The sequence below is a fragment of the Symphodus melops genome (genome assembly GCF_947650265.1).
Source record: "Symphodus melops genome assembly, chromosome: 7".
Lineage (NCBI taxonomy): Eukaryota > Metazoa > Chordata > Actinopteri > Labriformes > Labridae > Symphodus > Symphodus melops.
Window position 1 is genome coordinate 13,686,908 of NC_136697.1, and position 19,318 is coordinate 13,706,225.

A 19,318-nucleotide genomic window follows, 5' to 3' on the forward strand; every position below is an offset into this window, starting at 1 on the left:
AAATGAATGCAAATGTCTGTGAATTGTGCTTCGTACGATTTACTGAGGGTGAAATGTGTGAACAATTTCTTCAAGATCTCCACTTCTTCTTTTTTTTTTTTTATTTAAAAACATTACTGTACTTTCTAAAAAAGAATGTGCAAGGTACCATTATTCTTCTTTTGTGCTTTTGATGATTACATGTTAACCCTCAAGTTTTCCAAAAGGTAGTGAAATCTTCCATGCAGTAAATCTACATTTAGGTTGTATAGAAGAGCTGTGTATATGTGCTGGACCATGTTGTTAAAAGCCATGTCAGAAAACGATTAGGTAAAAGCTTTAACATTGATCCGGGCTCTTTAGTGCTCCTCAAGGTCAGCTACAGCATACTGTATATAGCCATTATTTACAGAATTCACATGGAAGTGAGAAAAACACAACGCTGAAGCTATGCCATTACCCAGATACACACAATCACACACACACACACACACACACACACACACACACACACACACACACACACAGGAAAAGGGAAAAGAGATGAAGAAAAATAGCTGAGTATCATTTTTTCACGGTTGTCAGCGCTGGGATTAATAGGAGCCATTTCTCCATAATGAGCTGTTAAGCGTTAGCTGCCAAAAAGCCTCTTCGTTTGCCTTTGAGTCTCAAAATACTTTGTCCAATTAAACCAGCTCTGTGTCGCTCTGCTTCCTGTAGCTGTCAGCGCTGCTTCACCTGTGTGACGACTGTCTGATTCCAGCTCTTGTTAGACAACATAATCCACAGATGAAACAGTCATCTGGAGACAATGTGTGCATGTATGCTACTTTAATTGTTACATATGCACCTGGTCTGTGACAACCAGACAACTCACTGCACTGAGACCTCTATGTAGCCCAGATTAGTCTGTCTCTGACAGTCTACAGTACTTTTCTACATAGTTTTAAAGCCTTAGAGGTCTATTTATGAATGCTATCATTGTTTAATCAATGACACTGTGTCTTGGATCAGAGCATGTTAGATGTTTAAGATTCTCAGGTTTGAGAAGTACATGGGAAAAAAAAAATCTCAATAAATGAAAATCCTTTAATCAATCGGTGAAAATCGGTTGTATGCTCTTTTACGCAATGCATTGTGGGTTACAAAAAGTGCACTATATAGGAAATGATCATATAAAATAGTGCTTGAAATGTGTTATATCGGAAAGACACAGTAAGATTAGAATATTAGGGCAAAGTAGGATTAGGATTTACTGTGAAGAGATCTGATACTGATACTGATACTCTGTATAACAGAGGAATTGTTGGTCCTCAGGTTAAATGGGATAATAGGCTGCAAATAAAAGGATGACATATGGCTGTAATTAGAAGAGGTGAATAGATTTCTGTATACAGAGGATTAAAGAACATGAATCTAAAACTCAAAAGCTTAAAGTTGAGAAGGTTAGGGAAATGAATGCATCTTTAGAAAAATGCAATAAACTTGAATCTGTCACCTGTCTATCCTTGATTGACAGATTGATTGATTGTGTATTGAAACGATTATATCCAAATTTCCCTAATGCTGAATCTATAAAACAGACTGGACGATAAAAGACGGCATAACCCAATTGGGGGTCTGACAGAGAACACTTGGGGCCTGATTTACTAAATGTTTGCGTGCGTGTATTAAAATGTGTGCAAACTTGATACCACCAGCAAAAAAGTGATCTGATTTACTAACAGCGTGCAGTGAGGATTGCGTCTTTCATATGAGCAAAACAACACGTATTGTTCAAATAGTACGTTTGCCTTAATGAATAGGCAATATGGGCCGCTTCTGTCTCAGTGTATAAAATACTGGGAGGAGAAAATGCAAAGAAGTTAAGTCAGTACGCGCAATGTGATTTACCAAGCCAGGGAAGAATTGCTGTGATTAGGAGCAGTGTCTGAATTTAACACCTTTGAAAGGAACGTGCTAATCCAAGAGCCCAGTGTTACGCACAACTGGCTGCAGTTAGGAGGAGACATAGGCACAATAAAAAATTTTTTTAAAAAGTGTAAAGATCGCTTTTGTTCCCCCCACACACGTCAACAAGTTTCAATGACCAAAAAATAAATGGCATGCAGTTTTCATTTTGCTTCAATAATTTTTAACAAATAGAAACACAATGATTAACCCAATATTACTGAACATTCACAGCTTCTGCATTCTAAATAACTGCAACATTGACATTTATGTCGTCCTATTTCCTTCTTTTCGCCAACATTACATTTTAAACTTTTTTCACGGATTGCACGTTTCTTCGGTGCGCTCCTTTTGCAAAGGCATTTATGTCCGATCACACACAGCGCTGGTGTGCAATGGTCCTACTGGGCCCTGAGACTTTGTGCAAACTGTAGAACAGACAGATTTAATGATCTCTGTGCATCCGTTAAATACAGTTCACAACATACGTCATAAATTCCTTCCTACTTTAGATATCATACCACTAATACATGGAGAATCATATCAAGCATCATGTCAAGCATCATGTCAAGCATCATGTCAAGCATCTATTTGGATGAATCACTCATTACACTGCTCGCTGAGTCAATACATTTTGCTCCAGAGAGATTCCATATGATATACCTTTCTCCGAGTATAGTCATAGATACTCAGAATAGATTGTAGTCTGCTGACATCAAAATCTTTTCCACAAAGTACCCAAACTGAACGAATACACACAAATGTGTACTATCAATAACCTCTGTAATATTTTCGGACAGATAGATTAAACAATGATGTATCATAACATTTATAAGAGCAGGTATAAAAAACATGTTGATGTATATCCATTATAGAAAAAAGTTCTTCCTGTAGAGAAGAGATCACATTACTCCAGTTCTTGCCTCCAAGCTAAGAATTGATTTTGAAATACTTCTGATTGTGTTTAAGGCTTTCAATGGACTTGCTCCCACTTACCTCTCAGAACTCCTGTCTCCATATCAGCTGGTAAGAGATCTTAGGTCGTCTACACAAAACCTTCTGTCAATACCCACATCAAGGACAAAGTGCAATGGCGATCGTGCTTTCTCTATTGAAGGATCAAAACTATGAAACTCCCCACCGCCAATCATCCGTCTCTCTCCCACTACTGATGGTTTCAAAACCCGCCTCAAAACATACTTATAGTCAATTTCCTTTAACTGTCAATAACCCATAAATCCATCTCTCTGTTAGCATTGTGTTACAGTGGACTCAAATTGTTTTTTTGTTATGTTGTTGTTGTCAGTGTCTTTCGAATGCTTTCTTTTCTCTTTGTATCTGCGCTGTTCAGCACTTTGGAACAACTGTGTTGTAAACTGCTATAAAAGTAAAGTTGAGTTGAGCTGAGGTTTTAGAAACTTTTTTTCGTCTTACATAAACAAGAGGAAAGTACTGTTTAATAAAAGAGGAGAAAAGCATTTGTTTAACACTGCTAAGGGTGATAAATGGAATTCAGTCTCCATGACGAACAGCGAGCACAGAGAACTGTTGGATCATCTGTTTCTGTCTGCTGGTGTGAAGTTGCTACAGTTGCCTGCACACAGCTCTTAAGCATCCTTGCATAGGCCTGTGTGTGTGTGTGTGTGTGTGTGTGTGTGTGTGTGTGTGTGTGTGTGTGTGTGTGTTTTTTTTCCTACCAGCATAGGGTACTGGGGCATCCTTGTCCAGCGCTACGAGCGGCGGGTCCAGCACCACTGTGTCCATATTCTCTGTAATCACACCGTGGTAAGACGCCTCTATCCATGGCTTGTGCTTATTCACTGTATAAAGACAAGAAGAAAACATTCAATTAAACTGCTTTTCTGTTAGGGTTAGTTCATATTAAACATTATACGACCGTGCTTTTGTTGCTTCTATCCGTATGTGAATATGCTGTGTCTCTTTGAAGGACTGACACAATCAAGCAGAATCAACAATCATGAAAAAGGGAACATTGAGAATTACTGTGCCGCATGTTGTGTTGCGCTCATTTTGTCACGTGTGGTACATGTTTCACCACCTCCTCTACCTGGCCCGTGGCGTGTCTAAGTTGGCTCCAAAACAAGTAAAACAGACAGAAACAGGTCCTTTCTGGAAAGAACACCAAGCACGCTTCCAATACCTTAAGATGGGATAACGAAAGTGAGGGAGGAAATTCATGGTGCTGTCAAGTTGCTGCTGTAAAACTCTACATTTTCCACTGGCCTTAAAAATTCCTGAAGTTATTTTAATTACAGTTCTGAGCAGTAATCTCAGCTGACACAACACTCAACTCTTGCTCCCATAACCTTTTTCAGTAGCGCACTCGTTTTTTTCTAAGAAATTAGAAACAAATCTGATTGAAACTCAGCAGGATGAGCGGGAGATTAACAAAGATCAACACCACATGGCAACAGACACTGTAAATTACACGTCGTACCACTTCCTCACGGCAGTACCTCAAAAAAACCCTACCCCCACCAACCCAACACACACACACACACTCATTTCCCTGGTGTACAAGTGTCACTCTTCGCAAGAAGCTCAGATGTCGACTTGACCTTTCAATCCACTGAAGAGGAAAGCTTTGTCTCATGCCAATGAGCAGACGACATGTCCAGCTGGCAGTGATTTCAAATGCATCAAACTGTTCCTAAAACCTTCTCACAGCTTCTCAACAGCTTCTCATCTGTTTGGACAAATTTCAGTGCGTTTGTCCTACTATTCCATTTTCTCCCTCTGCCCCCTCTGCTTTCTGAGTTTACAGAACAGGGTCAGAGTGAAAGAGAAAGAAAAGGCCTCTTCGGTCTGTGTAACGGGAACAAGTCTCTTTAAAGAAAGTGAAACTAATGAACATTAACATAGCAACTTGTTTTAAGGTTAAAAATGGGTTTTATATATTCTCTTTATACAAAATACCTCACATGACTGTATTAGAGTAGTTTTAAATACTTAAAACGGCCATGGATGAAATATAATTAACTAGACAATACGTATCCTGCAGGCTCATTACTTCTCATTCAAACTTGCCTTCCACTCCTTCAACTCACAGACAGAGACCGACGACTAGTGATCCATCTAGATGGAACTGTGGCCCTGCTGGGACCAAAGTAGAGAGTGGATTATAGGGAGCGAAAGAGAGCCACAAGGGAAGACATTATTCATACTTGGAGTCTCATCTCATGCTTGTGCAGAGGAGAAAGAAGGCACTGCCGCAAACAGCAGGACTCTGCTCTGCTGGAAACTACAGAGACATGGTCTGTTTTCGAGTGGTGTTAAAGTATCTTTACCCCAGGAGTATTTAAAATGGTTGAAAATCAGTGCATTAAAGCACAGTAACACACACTGGTGTATTGTGGATTTTAGGTGCAGCTTCAGACCTAGTACTCATGCTCTCTTGGATTTGCCTTTCTGTTCCACTCAAAAGCACCAGGACATGAACGGAATCAATCTTTCAAATAGACTCTTCAAAACCAGCACCTTATTAGACTGAGACGCTGACGTTATGTGACCATAAAACAGACTGTAAAAATGGGATTCATAAAAGTGAGTCTTCGTTTCTCTGTGCCTGCACTTGCAAATGTAAATACATTTTAATCCATCATGCTCTTACAGCATTTCATTTACATGTAAAAGATGTCTTCACTAAGTCTAACAGTGGCCCACAGCCAGAGCACTTTACTCATGGATGGCAGGTTCAATTTCTGGCTCAAGGTCTTACATTTATCCCAAACAAATTGGGTGTTGGAGGCAGCAGAGCTGTGCTTCTTTAGAGGAAGTCTAATAGCAGAGCTGTTTTGTAGAATGAGGACACATCAGACCCTGGAAAGGGGCTATTTCCAAAATGGCTTTCATGACATGTAGTACTGTAAAGCCATTAGCAATGCCTTCAAGGTATTCATCATTCACATACTTGAACTAAGCTAACGGAATACAAGAAAAACACTTGAGAAGAGTTTGCATTTGCTGAGAAGAAAAAAATGGAGCCTGAAGCAGTCTGTCCTGCAAGTAAATATATGACACAATAGTTCAGGAGTTATCCTACTGTAACTTAAAATCATGTCGGAAACTGCAAGAAGAGACACTAAATCAATCCATGGCACTCCATGGGGCTAAAGTAAGGCAGCGTTGCTTTGAGCTTAATGCTAATGTCATTATGCTAATATTCTGATGTTAAGCAGGCGTAGCAATGCTCTAAACTTGCACCATGTGCAGCCAGGACAGATTAGCATAGGCTTTTTCAAGGATATTGCTTGTGAACATATTGCGTGTGACAAAATGTCAAAATAATTTGTTAGATAGTGGATGAGAAATCCAAAGCCAAACGATACACGTTTCTTAAATCATTGGATGTGATTATGTGCCCATCTGCTTAGTTGATGGTGATCATTTTGATCGCTTAAGTGAAAACCTTTATCTGCTTTTACTGCTGCAGGAAAAACCCGAGGACGTCAACATTTTTTGGAACCATCGTACGGGGAACATGAATGTCTGTTTTAAAAAAAAAAAATAGTCCGTACAAGTGATTGCTATTTAAATATTTCAGTTTTCTGAACAATGTGATCGACTTAGCCACTGATGGAGCAACATTGCAACCCATGGAGTCATCATGCTGCTTCAGGATATCAAAAACATTGTTGTTGCACACGGTCCTTCCTTTAATGCGATGTGCGTGGCATCTCAGGCCATTTCCTGAGAAGCATCCGCAGCCATTATTACAACATTAGAGCATCAGACTGCATATTATGGAGGACTAATTCACTTAGTAGTAGAAATGTGGATAGAATACAGCACTGGATGAGATCTGATATGACAGTGATATAAAAACAGCGATCCAGGAACAAGAAAGTGCTTTCCTGTAAATAACATTACAGCAGAGGATTGACAACTTGTCCATCCTGGTATTGAACTCCAGATATCTGTTTGTGTTTTCTCCGGGGATTGAGGCTCATGAAAACATATTACTGTGGGGACAGAGCGTCTTGATAATCTATATTTAATTTGAGTCCAAGCTCATATTCTATGAGTCACTGCAGCACTGTGTTATGCATTTATCAATTATGCCATGTTAAATAAAATTCTATTCAGCCTTTATTGATAACAATGTTATTAAAGAGGAAAAGAGTTGACCTTCCATAAGCAATAGGAAGGCAAGAAAAGAAAAAAAACACTCGCGAGAAAGTATTTTTTAAACAGGTGATAAAAGGAAGAGGTCGATGAGGGTGGACATGAAAAGAAAAGGGGCATAATATTATTTCTCTTAAAGTGGCGTGAAGAGTTTCAAGAAAACCTTGTTGCCCGTCATACAAATAACATGAGACACTCTCTATACAGAATTTATAGGTTTTCCAAAGAAGTGTAAGTAAGTAAATAAATACATTTACCAGAATAACACACAATTAGAGAGGAGGATGGGAGATGTGTGCTTAAGATAATAAATGTATGAAAACTTCATTAAGATGACTCAATAATAAGGAAACATAAATGGTAAGGGAGCAAGATGAGGATGACCACCTCTAACTGCTCGGACACAGTGATGACGATGTGACATCATACACTTTAATGTTCCCTTGGGGAATTTTGTCCACTAGAATCAATAATGTAAAAAAACATATAAAACACATTTTACAAGAAAACAGCTCTTACAACAGCTCTTGTTTTTTTATGTTATATTTATATCTGCACCTTCTTTAGAAATGCAAACATTCTGCACCTTATTTTGTATATTATACAACACTCTTTATGTAAATACTCTCTGCTCTCTTTTATCCTGCACTACATCGAGCTAATGCAACGAAATTTCATTCTTATCTGTACTGCAAAGTTCAAATCTGAATGACAATAAAGGAATTCTAAGTCTAAGTCTAAGTCTAAGAAAGGCAACAACAGAAACACACACACACACACACACACACACACACACACACACACACACACACACACACACACACACACACACACACACAGAGAGGGCAGAACGATGCAAAAGGTGACGTGCTGCCAGGGCTTAGTGCTTGAGAGGACTCTGGCAGCTGAGTTTTGTATCGGAGCCTGTCCAAGGCTTTGCTGGGTACCCCAGACAGAACTCCATGGCAAATGTCAAGACAAGAGGTCAAAGGGCGAGAGTAAACGTGACTGCCATGGAGACAGACAGTGATGGCCCAGAGTCAGGAAATATTTTTCAGTGAAAGATTTAGTGACAGATTTGTGTGGGAGGGGAATGAGAGGGTGGTGTCCCGTCCACCATCCCAGGAGGACGGGTACATGAAGCACCCATCTACATATAATAGGAGATCTTCCCCTGACCAAGTTTTATGACAGTCATCACAAAATTAGAGAGTATCTTACATCCTTGGTGTTTTTCTAATGAGGCAGATAAAAGAACTCATCTCTTTCCTGACATGTCTCTTCTAGTGACATGTCCTCGTGGGAAAGTGTTTATGACGCTGATAAATTAACGTGAGTTGCAGATTCAAAGCCATTGAGTTCGGTTAGGGGGTGATAATTGCTTCTGTGGCAAAAAAGTGAATAACAGTGGTTCACCCTTCTATGTAACTGGCAGGCACTTATTAAAAAAGTAAATTATGAGTAGCAGTTAGGGTTCGGGTTAAAACAGACACATGAGCAGACATATCATTATTGTGTCTGAAATCGCCTAACATCATGGCAGCAGGACATGATCTGTCGGTGTAAATGTATAACCCTCAACCAATCAATGTCCACCATAAGTACGACCTTAACATTCACATCTACTTCTCCAGTTAGTACTGTTACTTGTTTCATTTCAGATTCAGCCACTCCCACTGGCTCGCAGTAAAACCAATCACAACATTTCACCACCTGATCTCACATGCAAACTTACTTACTTTCATTTTTTTTTTCAAATAAGATTGGCTAAATTAAAAAAAAAAAAAACTGAGTCTCATTGTGAATTTTCATAAACACTGCCTTGCTAATTTATGCGATGCTGAATAATTGGCAGTTTAAAGCAAATGTTGACTCAAAATGTTGACAAAAGATGTGTTGCTTGAGCAGCGAGTATGGAAGTCCATGTCCGACATTCTTTCTAAAGTAAAAAAAAACCCGCTAATGAAGTGATAACCGGTTCCTAAGGTAATGAGAGCACTTGAATATAGAAGTACTAAAAATGCTCATCCCTGGTTTATAGAGATACATAAAGGCTAAATCATTGAAAGGCACTGATTGCACGAGAAGAGAGAGCATTCCACCACTTTTCTCTCTACCCGCACTTTTCGTCTGTCTGCAGCCAAAGACCTCTAAAACATTGGGGGATGATTTTAATTGCTCTTAAATGAAAACCAGAACACTTGCCTACAAATTCTGTATTCATATACAGAATGTGTAAATAGAGATTTCGTTCCCAGATGATGTGTTATTTTAAAACATTTAGAGCCCATTTAACAGAGGGTTTAGAGACGAGCACAAAGACACATGACATATATAATACAACATTTAAATGATTTACAGCAAATGACCAAGAGGGGATGAAACTACAGCAGTAGACGACTAAAAATCACAAACAGTAATGCTAGTGAGAACAGAGGAACAAAGTCCTTACATAAAGTCAATGAGTACTGTGAGCTATCCTCTGACTTTAACAGTCTCAGTGCTGAAAAATAAGATGCCTTTAGCGAGAACAGAGTAATTAGGCATATTGACTGCTGTGTATTAGTCCTGCACTTTGAGCAGATCAAGGTTGCAGATGATTATTCCCATTTGCTCTCTCCCAGAGACCTTCCTTCTCGTTCAGTTAGATTTGCAGGCAGAGCTGCGTGTTATTTTTTAAGTGTTGTTTTTTTTTTCTCTCCTTAACTTATTAACTGGCTTATAAACTCTGATCTCCATCAACCAAGACTGTGGAGAGAATTCGTTTTCAGGGATTATTATTTTATTTGGCTTTTGCACACAATCTCATCAAAACATTTCGAAGGTCGATCTCCTGTCTGAACAACAATATGAAATATGTAGGGTGTGCTAATTGCTCTGGGAAAAATGGCAGCCTCCTTTCCTTTTTCCTGTGGGGGTGTTGACTGCGTCTAAACCTACTGCAGAGAGAAACGTAATCACTGTGTTTAACTGGCATCACACATTTTGCACATGTAACAATCTATAGATTGACAGAAAAGAAGTAACTTCAGAGTTATTTCGCTATCTCTGAGCACAGACTGTGCCAATGAATGAATGTGTTTACAGATTAGACTGCTTTGGCTTGAATCTATTCAGAACAAATGCAAATTCTCGTGGTGGGTTGAGTGCTGAAGACAAGCGGTAGAAACATACGTATAATCACAGAGAGAGGAAAAGATGTACGGCAGGAAGTTAATGGTCTGTGGTTGTGATGTATCTCCTCGTGAGTGTGAGATGAAACACAGCAGGTTCCTAATTCTGGTGGATGTGAAGAGTCAGCTAAATCCTATGGAGAATACGGGTGAGTGGGTAGAGTTGTTATGGAAAATGACAACAACTCTGAAGTGAGCCAAAGCAGAGAAAAAGACTTCCACACTCTGCTGTTTGTTTATAGATCATGTGCTAGGATTTACGATTCCCAAGAACGTTACGTGTTATTACTCTACCTTGCACTGTCGTTAATTTTTCTGTGTCCCTTTGACACAGAGGACTGATAAAGTTGAGTTGAATTGAACTGGTCGTAGATTTAACTTGAACTTAAGGACAGAAACACAAGGCATTCAACAGCTTGGTATAGATACTATTATTTTTTAAATCTAAGAAGCCATTGGCTATTTGTTGACGAAGCTGTAGCCTCCGAACATGGGGCGAAAGACTAAGAAATTAATCAAGTCTTCGTTGGATGATAGCAGATAGTTCCAGTGTTAAATTACAGTGACGAGGTCTTGCCTCCATTGATCTCCACCATTTTTCTTTTCTTGTGTTGAGCCCATGCCAGCAGAAACACTATTGCATGATATGACCCAGGACTACAAATCCAGATCCCTTCAAACACCAACCATAGAATCTGTTTTCATATGCAGGATCACTTTAAAGAGATTATCATTCTAACATCGTGCTGGCATTAAACAGTGACATGAGCTTTGATGTCATTTACAGCAGACGGCAGGTCTGCTCACTCGATTGATCAGAAACACCATGTTTATCAGCAGCAGTTTGCACAGAAATAATCAGTACCATTACACTTAAAAACTACATTCCAAATCGTTTAACTCCCTGATTATGTTTCCCCCCACCCCGCTTTGGCATTTCAAATCAAGAACTGAACGACACCCGGGGAGCCTCAAAATGTCAATTGTTGCCCTTAGAGAGCTTGACGTTCACAGTAAGGAATTATTGAGCGTTGCTAAAAGAAACTCAGCAGCCTCCCAGAATTTCGTCCAATAATAAATCTTATTTGTTTTTCTTTCTTTTATGCCACTTATACTCGTTGTGAATCATTCCCTGATTTACAGTACAATGGGGGAGCGTGTCTTGGATAACCAACAATGGCTGTGATTAGTTTCGGCAGTCCAAAAAAAAAAATAAAGAAGGAGATTCAGAGTGCACTTAGCGCTGGCTTACTGTCAATTAGTTTCACCGAGTGGGCCGATAAAGAGCCACAACAGACAGATTTGAAAAGGAGCGAAAGTGGAGGTGGAGTGGAGGGAAAAGGACAACAAGGAGAGAGAAGAGAAGAGGGAGGAGGTGATATCTCCATTACCAGAAAGCAGCAGGAGGCAGGAGAGATGGATGATTGTGTGACTGACTGGATTGAATAAGAAATGGTTCCACTCTGTGAGCTTGGGCCTCGTGTGAAGATCACATGTCATGAAGAATCTACCTGTTGCATGCATTTCAAATCACTTCACAGCAATCTGCTCCATGTCCAAATAAAAATTCCACATTGATCTGTCAATTCTGGCTGAACTGACAGATTCCTCCTCTTGTTAATGCCAAGATTTGATTATATATTCAGTGACGCTTTTTACTCTACGTTTTGTAAAGCAGAGTTTAAAAAATGTAGTAACGGAGGGAGAATATTGACATTTTAGGCAGACTTAAAAGCTGGGGACAAATTAAATGGCACCTCAGAAGACCTAAGTGACAAAACAGCAAATTGGACATGCCAGTTCAGAATATGTTGGCAAATCTATTTACTGCCGTCAACAGTCCATTGCATTTCCCAATATAATTTCCCAATGCATACACACAATACATACTATTATCACTCCACATCAGCAAGGACTGTGCACTTCCTATTCTAACTGTCAGCATCAAGGTTTCATTTAAAAGCCACACTGTTAAAATATGCAGATTACAGAGTTAAGAAAATAAAATGCAAACAGTGCATAATAGCTGGAACTACTGTTATGTGCATGTAACAAGATCAGACAATGACTTAAGCATGAGTAACTTTAAAACACTCTTTGTTGATACTCATTTTAACCATTGGATGACTTAACACAGGCATCTTTATCATAATTATTATCATTATCACTGATACCCATCCATACCTTTTAACACACTCACAATAAAATGATGGCACAAGCACTATGGCTCAAAACAACCAACACTGATGTATTATACTTTAGATAATGCATAATATAATATAATCCCACAAATCATTTGGAAAATAAACCACAGCTCATCCACTCAATCACAACTTAAAGTGGGAGGATTACTCTTAACACCCATGTGGTATCTCCAAGGACAAGAAAAACAAACACATAAGATAAAACAAGGTGAAGTGTTCACACCAGTCCTTCAGAAAAGTAATTTGGTATTTTTTGTTTCATGTTTAAAAAGTTCAGTAAAATCCATCTAACTATCAATTCAGGAATGAATAATGTATGACACTCCTGTACAATTTTCTAATGATGTCGTAGAGTTATCGGTAATTATGAAGTATTCCTGGGGTTTCACTCATCGTATTATATGTGAATCACAAATATTGACATAATGCAGCCAGCTTTTTCAAAATAAACCAAGCCCAAACAATGAATAAAGCAATGAATCCACTTGTTACTTTTTGTCCCACTGGATGGGATCATGGGAATGAGTTCCAATAACTGGTTCCAGTTTGAGTTCAGGTAGTGGAGATCTGTGAACCTTTTATCTCCTCTTTTCTTTCCTTTGCTTTTTATCAGCAAAGACCAATGTACAACCGTCTACCTTGGCAGGCTCAGCCAGCACTTATCATTTTCTTTTATTAGAAACAAAAAAAAATCACTGGCAGCACTTTTTACAGTACCCTCAAAGTCTCTGCTCAGAGGTAGAACACATGTTAGCTAAAGCAACATCCATAGTATCACTAAACAGCAGGATTGGTGATTTGTCCTTTATTATTTGACAATAGTCTTTTGAAAGTCTTTCTGCACTGCCAGTTAAGTTGGACATTCACGACAGAACGCTGGAAGAGAGATATAATCAGTCGATCTCCTCCAGTCATGGCAGTTGTACTTTGGCAGACAGGTGTGTGGTTGCTGCTCCTCTTATCCTCATTTGGCGCTGACTCACATCTCGCTTTCGTCGACTCCAAGTCTGACTCGCTCTAACTTTTCCCACCTTCTGTCTTAGATCTTTTATCTGTCACTGTCTGCTGCAGCAAATCTGCCATCTAAACCCATTTAACCGTGTCTTTCTTCCCTTCTCTCTACCTGTCTGTGGGATCAGGTTAACAGGTGTTGTTGTCAGCCTGTCAATTTGGTGGGATTTTTTTTCCCTGGATTCCCGGTGAAGGCTTATATCAAATGTCACTTGAACGAGTGAGCTGGAAAGACTCAAGAATGACAGTTGGGGGGGGTGGGGGGGTGCTCTTTTTGCCGCCCTCACCAAGCTTCTTGCAGCCCCTCGCTTAAGTGTTTTCATCACAATGTCTAATGTCTTTAAAATGTGCTGTTTTGCAGTAATGGATTGAAACGAGCCTGACGTCTCTCCTCGGCTGTAAGATGTCTGATTCAATTACAGCTAAAAGTCTGCTCCAACAGTGGACAAAAATGAACAGGAAATTATCTCCACCATGGAGTCCTCTAAAGAGCCAGGAGCCAATCAGAACAACATTGTAAGGTCTGAAAAAGGCTCTAATATTACTTTTCAGGGTACATCCTGAAGCTACACCTTCCCTTACAAGAGGTGCAATCAATAAACTGCACAGGAAGATACTCTCATTAAATACATTTATAATGTGCTGTTCTCATGAAAGGTGAAATCTCTTGAGTAAATATTGTTATTTCTTCAGAACTGCTGACTTTACTCAATAAACCTTTAAACAGATTTACCCTCATAACCACATTAAATATGCCGTCACAGGTCAGACGGGCGCAATTATCCCTACATGAGAAATAGTTGTATCCTCAAAGAACCTTTCCTCGTCCTTTTATGAAGGAGGAGCGACATTCTGGACAACACTGTCGATCTCCGTCTCTGTCTAAGTAGTGGACTTAGATTGCTCAGATGGGAAGCATGCAGTGTTGCCCTCACATGATGCGTTCTCACTGAAAGGGTCGTGCAAATAAAAAAGGTTGAAACCATAAGAGAAAAGAATGCTACTTCTTCTTATTACCTCGTATAACATTCACTTAAAGGCTTTTGTAAATAATGATACAATTCAGAGTAAAGTTGCTGACATGCATTAGGTCAAAGTAGAGATGTGTATCCACCCTGTCCTTTAAAAATAACCACATGTGTTTAATAACGTTTAAGATGGTAAGACGGCTTAGAAATTGTAGAGGACAAACCAGTGGGTTACCTCAATGTGGCTTCTTCATCTCCTTCTATAAAGTCTATGATTAATAATCAGCCCCTGAATCTCCAACAAATAAACTTTATTTCAGTGATTTTTTTTTTTAGAAGCTCCGCCCCCTCAATGTATTGGAAACAATTCTCAAAACTTCATTTGTCTTTGTATGTGTGAACTTACCAGACAGGTGAAAAGGTCATGACTTACTAAATCATTGTCTACTTTCACTAGCAAAACAGGTGAAGTCATGAATAACTTATTTCCTTTCAATACTGTGCCAACAGTGCTTATCCATTCATTTGGTACTGTCTATGCACTGGAAATAATTTAAGGTTTAGTGTCTTGTCCAGAAAAAAACTTTGATGTCTGAGGGAAAAAAATGTGCATTTACGTTCCAGCAACAACAAAAAAAGTTTCCATTTCTACACCTGCCTGGTGTGTGGTGTAAGTCTCAGTGATCCACAACATTCTGGAGATAAATATTGTTGGTACATGACCAGTGTGGAGTCCTTAAGACAGAAATGATGGTCTCACTTTTGGAAAACAATTTTCTTTATCTGTTAATAAATATTTCAGAGTTTCCACTGCTCTGTCTCCATTTGTCTGCCTCTTTCTTTTACATCAGCTCATTCGATGTGTAGTCGTGGTTCTTCACTCAGTCTCACACACAAGGCCCGGGGCCACGTCCAAACCACCATGGTAGATAGAGCAGGGGTGATGGACTATTGACTGATAGAGTTTAAATAGACCATGTAACTCTTGGTGGTTATCCAGTCATTTCAGCAACAGCCCAGGGTGTTTGTTTCTGGGAGACTGTGAGTATTATTTCTGTGTTTGTTGTTTTTGCCGTGGTATGATGGAATTCCCAGAAGCCCCAGAGGGTGACTGGCAGGTGAAGATAAACTGAACCAACAGTAATCAGCTGGCAGGGGGAAGGCTTGATAGGAACAACATGTTAAACAGAACACAATGCCTACCTGTATAAAAGTTGTCAAATGTTGTTGATTCTTTGTGGAGAGATGTTTTATTCATTTATGTGTGTGGGCCCATTAGCAAAGCATATACAAGTTTATTAAAGTGTGTATGTTTCATTATAATAGGTATAAATATATACATGGGAGTGAAGTTTAAGATTGGCAAAGATGGCAAGATAAAGGAAAATTCCCACCGACGTCACACTGAGGATAGGGAGCTCAAGTCGCCTTCTGTCATCGTCGTGCTGTGACTTAAGGTTGTCACTAAGAGAATTTCAAACATCAGAATAATTAACAACACTTTATCTAAAAATCAAAAAGACAATTTGATATTATGCGTAATCTTAAACTTTTCCATCTGTTCCTTTGTATTTTCATTGTTGATTGTTGATATCTTTAATATTTTCTCTTCAAAATATGAAACTTTTAAATCCGATTATTTCATTATATATTCTACACTTGTAGATACATAAATCCTGGATTAGAGCTCTACGACGGGAAAGAGCATTTGGCTCCCTACGCTGAGTGTCATGTCAGAGGGAAACGGCTACCGTGGTCAATGAAAGGGAAGATGAAGGTATAAGATTTGAAAGTGGGGGAGAATGTGCAGGGTTAGCTCCAGACAGGAGGGGAGAGTGGTTATCCCTAATGATGAAGATTTGAGACAGAATAACTTGTTAAACCTTAAAGTGAAGAAATAACCATCGGAAAAATAATACAGGAGCAAAACGTCCAAAATCTGTTGAACTGCTTCACATCCTGCAGCTGCAGCTGATCCTGTTATCATTCATTGTCAAGTGGCTGCAAGGAATACAAGGAAAAAGAAGAACGATAAAGAAAACAGATCTGGCATAGCAACAGGCCTGAGCTGCTAGTGTCAGGCGATAGGAGACACTCATCTTCTGCTCTATCTTAAGTAGACACACTGATACCTTTAATCCATACCACCCTGACCCTTAAGTGCCTCGGCAGATAAGAGCAGCACCATTAGGTCCTTTCCTGCAACAGAGGATGCCTCACACTCAGACAGAAGAGAATACACACAGACTAATAATGCCTTTATCTCTGTAATAAAAGTGCAACGTGTGTGAGATACACACGCACCTCTTTGTATAGCCTCTCTGTAGGCTTGGCCCTTGAATAATGCCTTGTTTACATTTGTTTGATTATTACCCTAAAATAATGAGAGCTTTACATGGTACTACACAATGACACATTGCACAAACGTGTTGGTAAATTCCAGCTTTTTCCGGAGAAAATGTAGGCGAATTTAACAAAAGGCTAACGATCACAGCTGTTGCATACCTATTTTATGTTCCTGTTATCTCAGTTATTTATAGCGTCCTGGTGCAGAACCCATTGTTGGATCCCACAAATCACTGTAAGCCAAAAGAAGGGGGTTCATAGATCCAGGACATGTTGTTTCAGTGCCAGTATTTCATCTTCTCAACACAGGCTTTTGTGGTTAAGCCGTGCACAGTGAGGAAGTTCCCCCACGCAGCTAAGTATTCCTGCTCCAGGCGATTACATTGGAGTCTCTGACCTGTCGCACACAAGGCAGTTATTCCACGTAAAAGATAGCGGCACAGATTCCTTCCATGTCCTGTTCTTCATTATAAGGACCTTTTTTTCCCCCCCTTCAGGTACATTTGCCTAGAAGAAAACATGAGATGGGATGACAACGTCTTGTGGAGAAGGACCACAACAGCTCACAAATCTAAAAAATAAATGAATAAATAAACACAATCAAACTACTTTGATACCTAATATTTATCAATTTGATATAAATTCCCCAAGAAGCAGCACCCACGCTGGCCTCGGTGTGTGCAGACAGAGATAGTTAGAGAGACAAAGGAGAGGCAGGGAGGGAGGCTGGGTCCTGGTAAGATCTATGAGCTGTCAGTAACACTAATCAGGCTTTCCCCAGCAGCATTCATCTCTGGAGCCGAACCAAGAAAGACCCGGGTGCTGACCAGCAGCCAGTCAGAGAGCTACACACACCGGCGTGCTGCACAGGCCCAGTGATAGCCATGAAAAGGGCAGATTATCTTTAAAAGGTATGAAACATCCAATTCGGTTTCTTTTTTCTTCTTTTTTTTTTAAATGCATTCTACCTTTTCTTTCCTCTTTACAAAAAATAAATGAAATGTGCCCATGTTTTTTCCCCATGTAATAACAGAATCTTAAATCCAAACTGTTAGGTGATGGAACTGTAGCTGCTCTCACCGGGGATTTGTTTTGCCTCTTGTAGATCAATAAAGTTTATCTTATCTTGTATTTTATCCCTGTCTTGAGAGGAATTTTGATATTGTTCTGCTTTTATTGTAAGTAAGAAAGGATTCGACGGACAGAAAACTGCCATTGTGGGATTCAAGGAAGAAGAGTACGAATAGACAACGTTATAACATGTGACCACAAAGCTTTTAGAAATATGTGCCATGGCTTTAAAGCCCTAAATATTCAGACCACAGCCCCTCAGCTTCACCAAGCCAGCATCATCTGAACCGCCTCCAGTCTTGTCGCACATTCGACTTTGTCAAAGTTGTACGCATTACATTTGAACGGATATGTCATCGGCATAAGAATGGCATGCAGGAGGCAAGGCGGGGGCCAAAGTAATCAAGGGAGCTGAAAAGCGTGAAAGTGTCATTACTCATAATGCCAGATACACATAGGAAAGATAAATTAGCACAAGCCAATGACAGGCCCTTAATACTGGATCCAGTTAGGCAGAAAGGAAGAGAAAATGCTTCCCTTTGCTTCATGTTCCACTATTTCAGATTATTGTTGCACATGAACTTGTCCAAAATGCAATGGGAAATAAAGAAGAAGGGAAAAAAAGCCTGCAGCTTTACGAACAAAGGTGAGATTTATTTCACAAACACTCGCCGTGACTCCGTTATAAACATCCCAACATTTTCCACTGTGTTATTGATGTTTTTGTGGTTTTGCCACTCGCTGTGTTCGCAGAGTTATGGTTGTCAAGAAGAGGCTATAGCCTCGATACCGGAGAGGCGTAACCACAAAATAAGGAGGAAAAACAAAAAAAGTGAAGCTGAAACAGCAGCAGGAAGAAAAAAAAAACACTGACTTGTTCTTCAACAGCTGTGGTGGCTTTGCAGGTGTTTTCTCTGCCTCAGGCTGAGTGCTACAGGATCTGAGACAGCACATCAGGATAGACAACATGTTCTGAGGGGAGTTGATCCGTTTAGGCAGAGAGGAAGGAAGTTGAACAACAGCACACTTCACGGCTACAACTCTTCCCCCTCCCCACAAAAAAAAACATACTTTTTGTGGGAATATGATACTAAAGATGGGGATGCAGCATATTCTGACAGCTTTGTCAAAATGTGTCTGTTTATATACTGCTGAAAGTAAAAGGCAGCTATAACACAGCACACTTTCAGGAACATCCTGTTAGATTTGAACAAATCAGCTGTCAGGAGTTTTACACTTATTATGAAACAGACTGCGATCAAAACTGAAATGAATTTTTTCTTTGCTTACTTAATGCCTGGTAACGCTGCCACTGCCAAACGCTGAGCCATTAAAATAATTCACAACAAGTAAAGTGTTATAATCCTAACAAGTGTGCCTGTTCAAAAATGATCCTTTTTTTTTTCTCATTAAAAAAAATAAATCCTTGATCATAAGACAAACTCGGCAAACTAAACTAAAGAATGCTTAG

The 19,318-nt window shown here is 39.5% G+C and overlaps 1 protein-coding gene across 2 annotated transcripts in view; it reads right to left on the reverse strand.

Annotated features, from left to right (window-relative positions):
• Positions 1–19,318, reverse strand: part of clstn2a (calsyntenin 2a) — a 139,482-nt gene that overhangs the window by 72,296 nt on the left and 47,868 nt on the right. For both annotated transcript variants that reach the window (XM_079347348.1, XM_079347347.1), the window contains exon 3: positions 3,627–3,749. In XM_079347348.1, the coding sequence (XP_079203474.1) occupies positions 3,627–3,749 (123 nt within the window). The remainder of the gene's footprint in view (positions 1–3,626; positions 3,750–19,318) is intronic.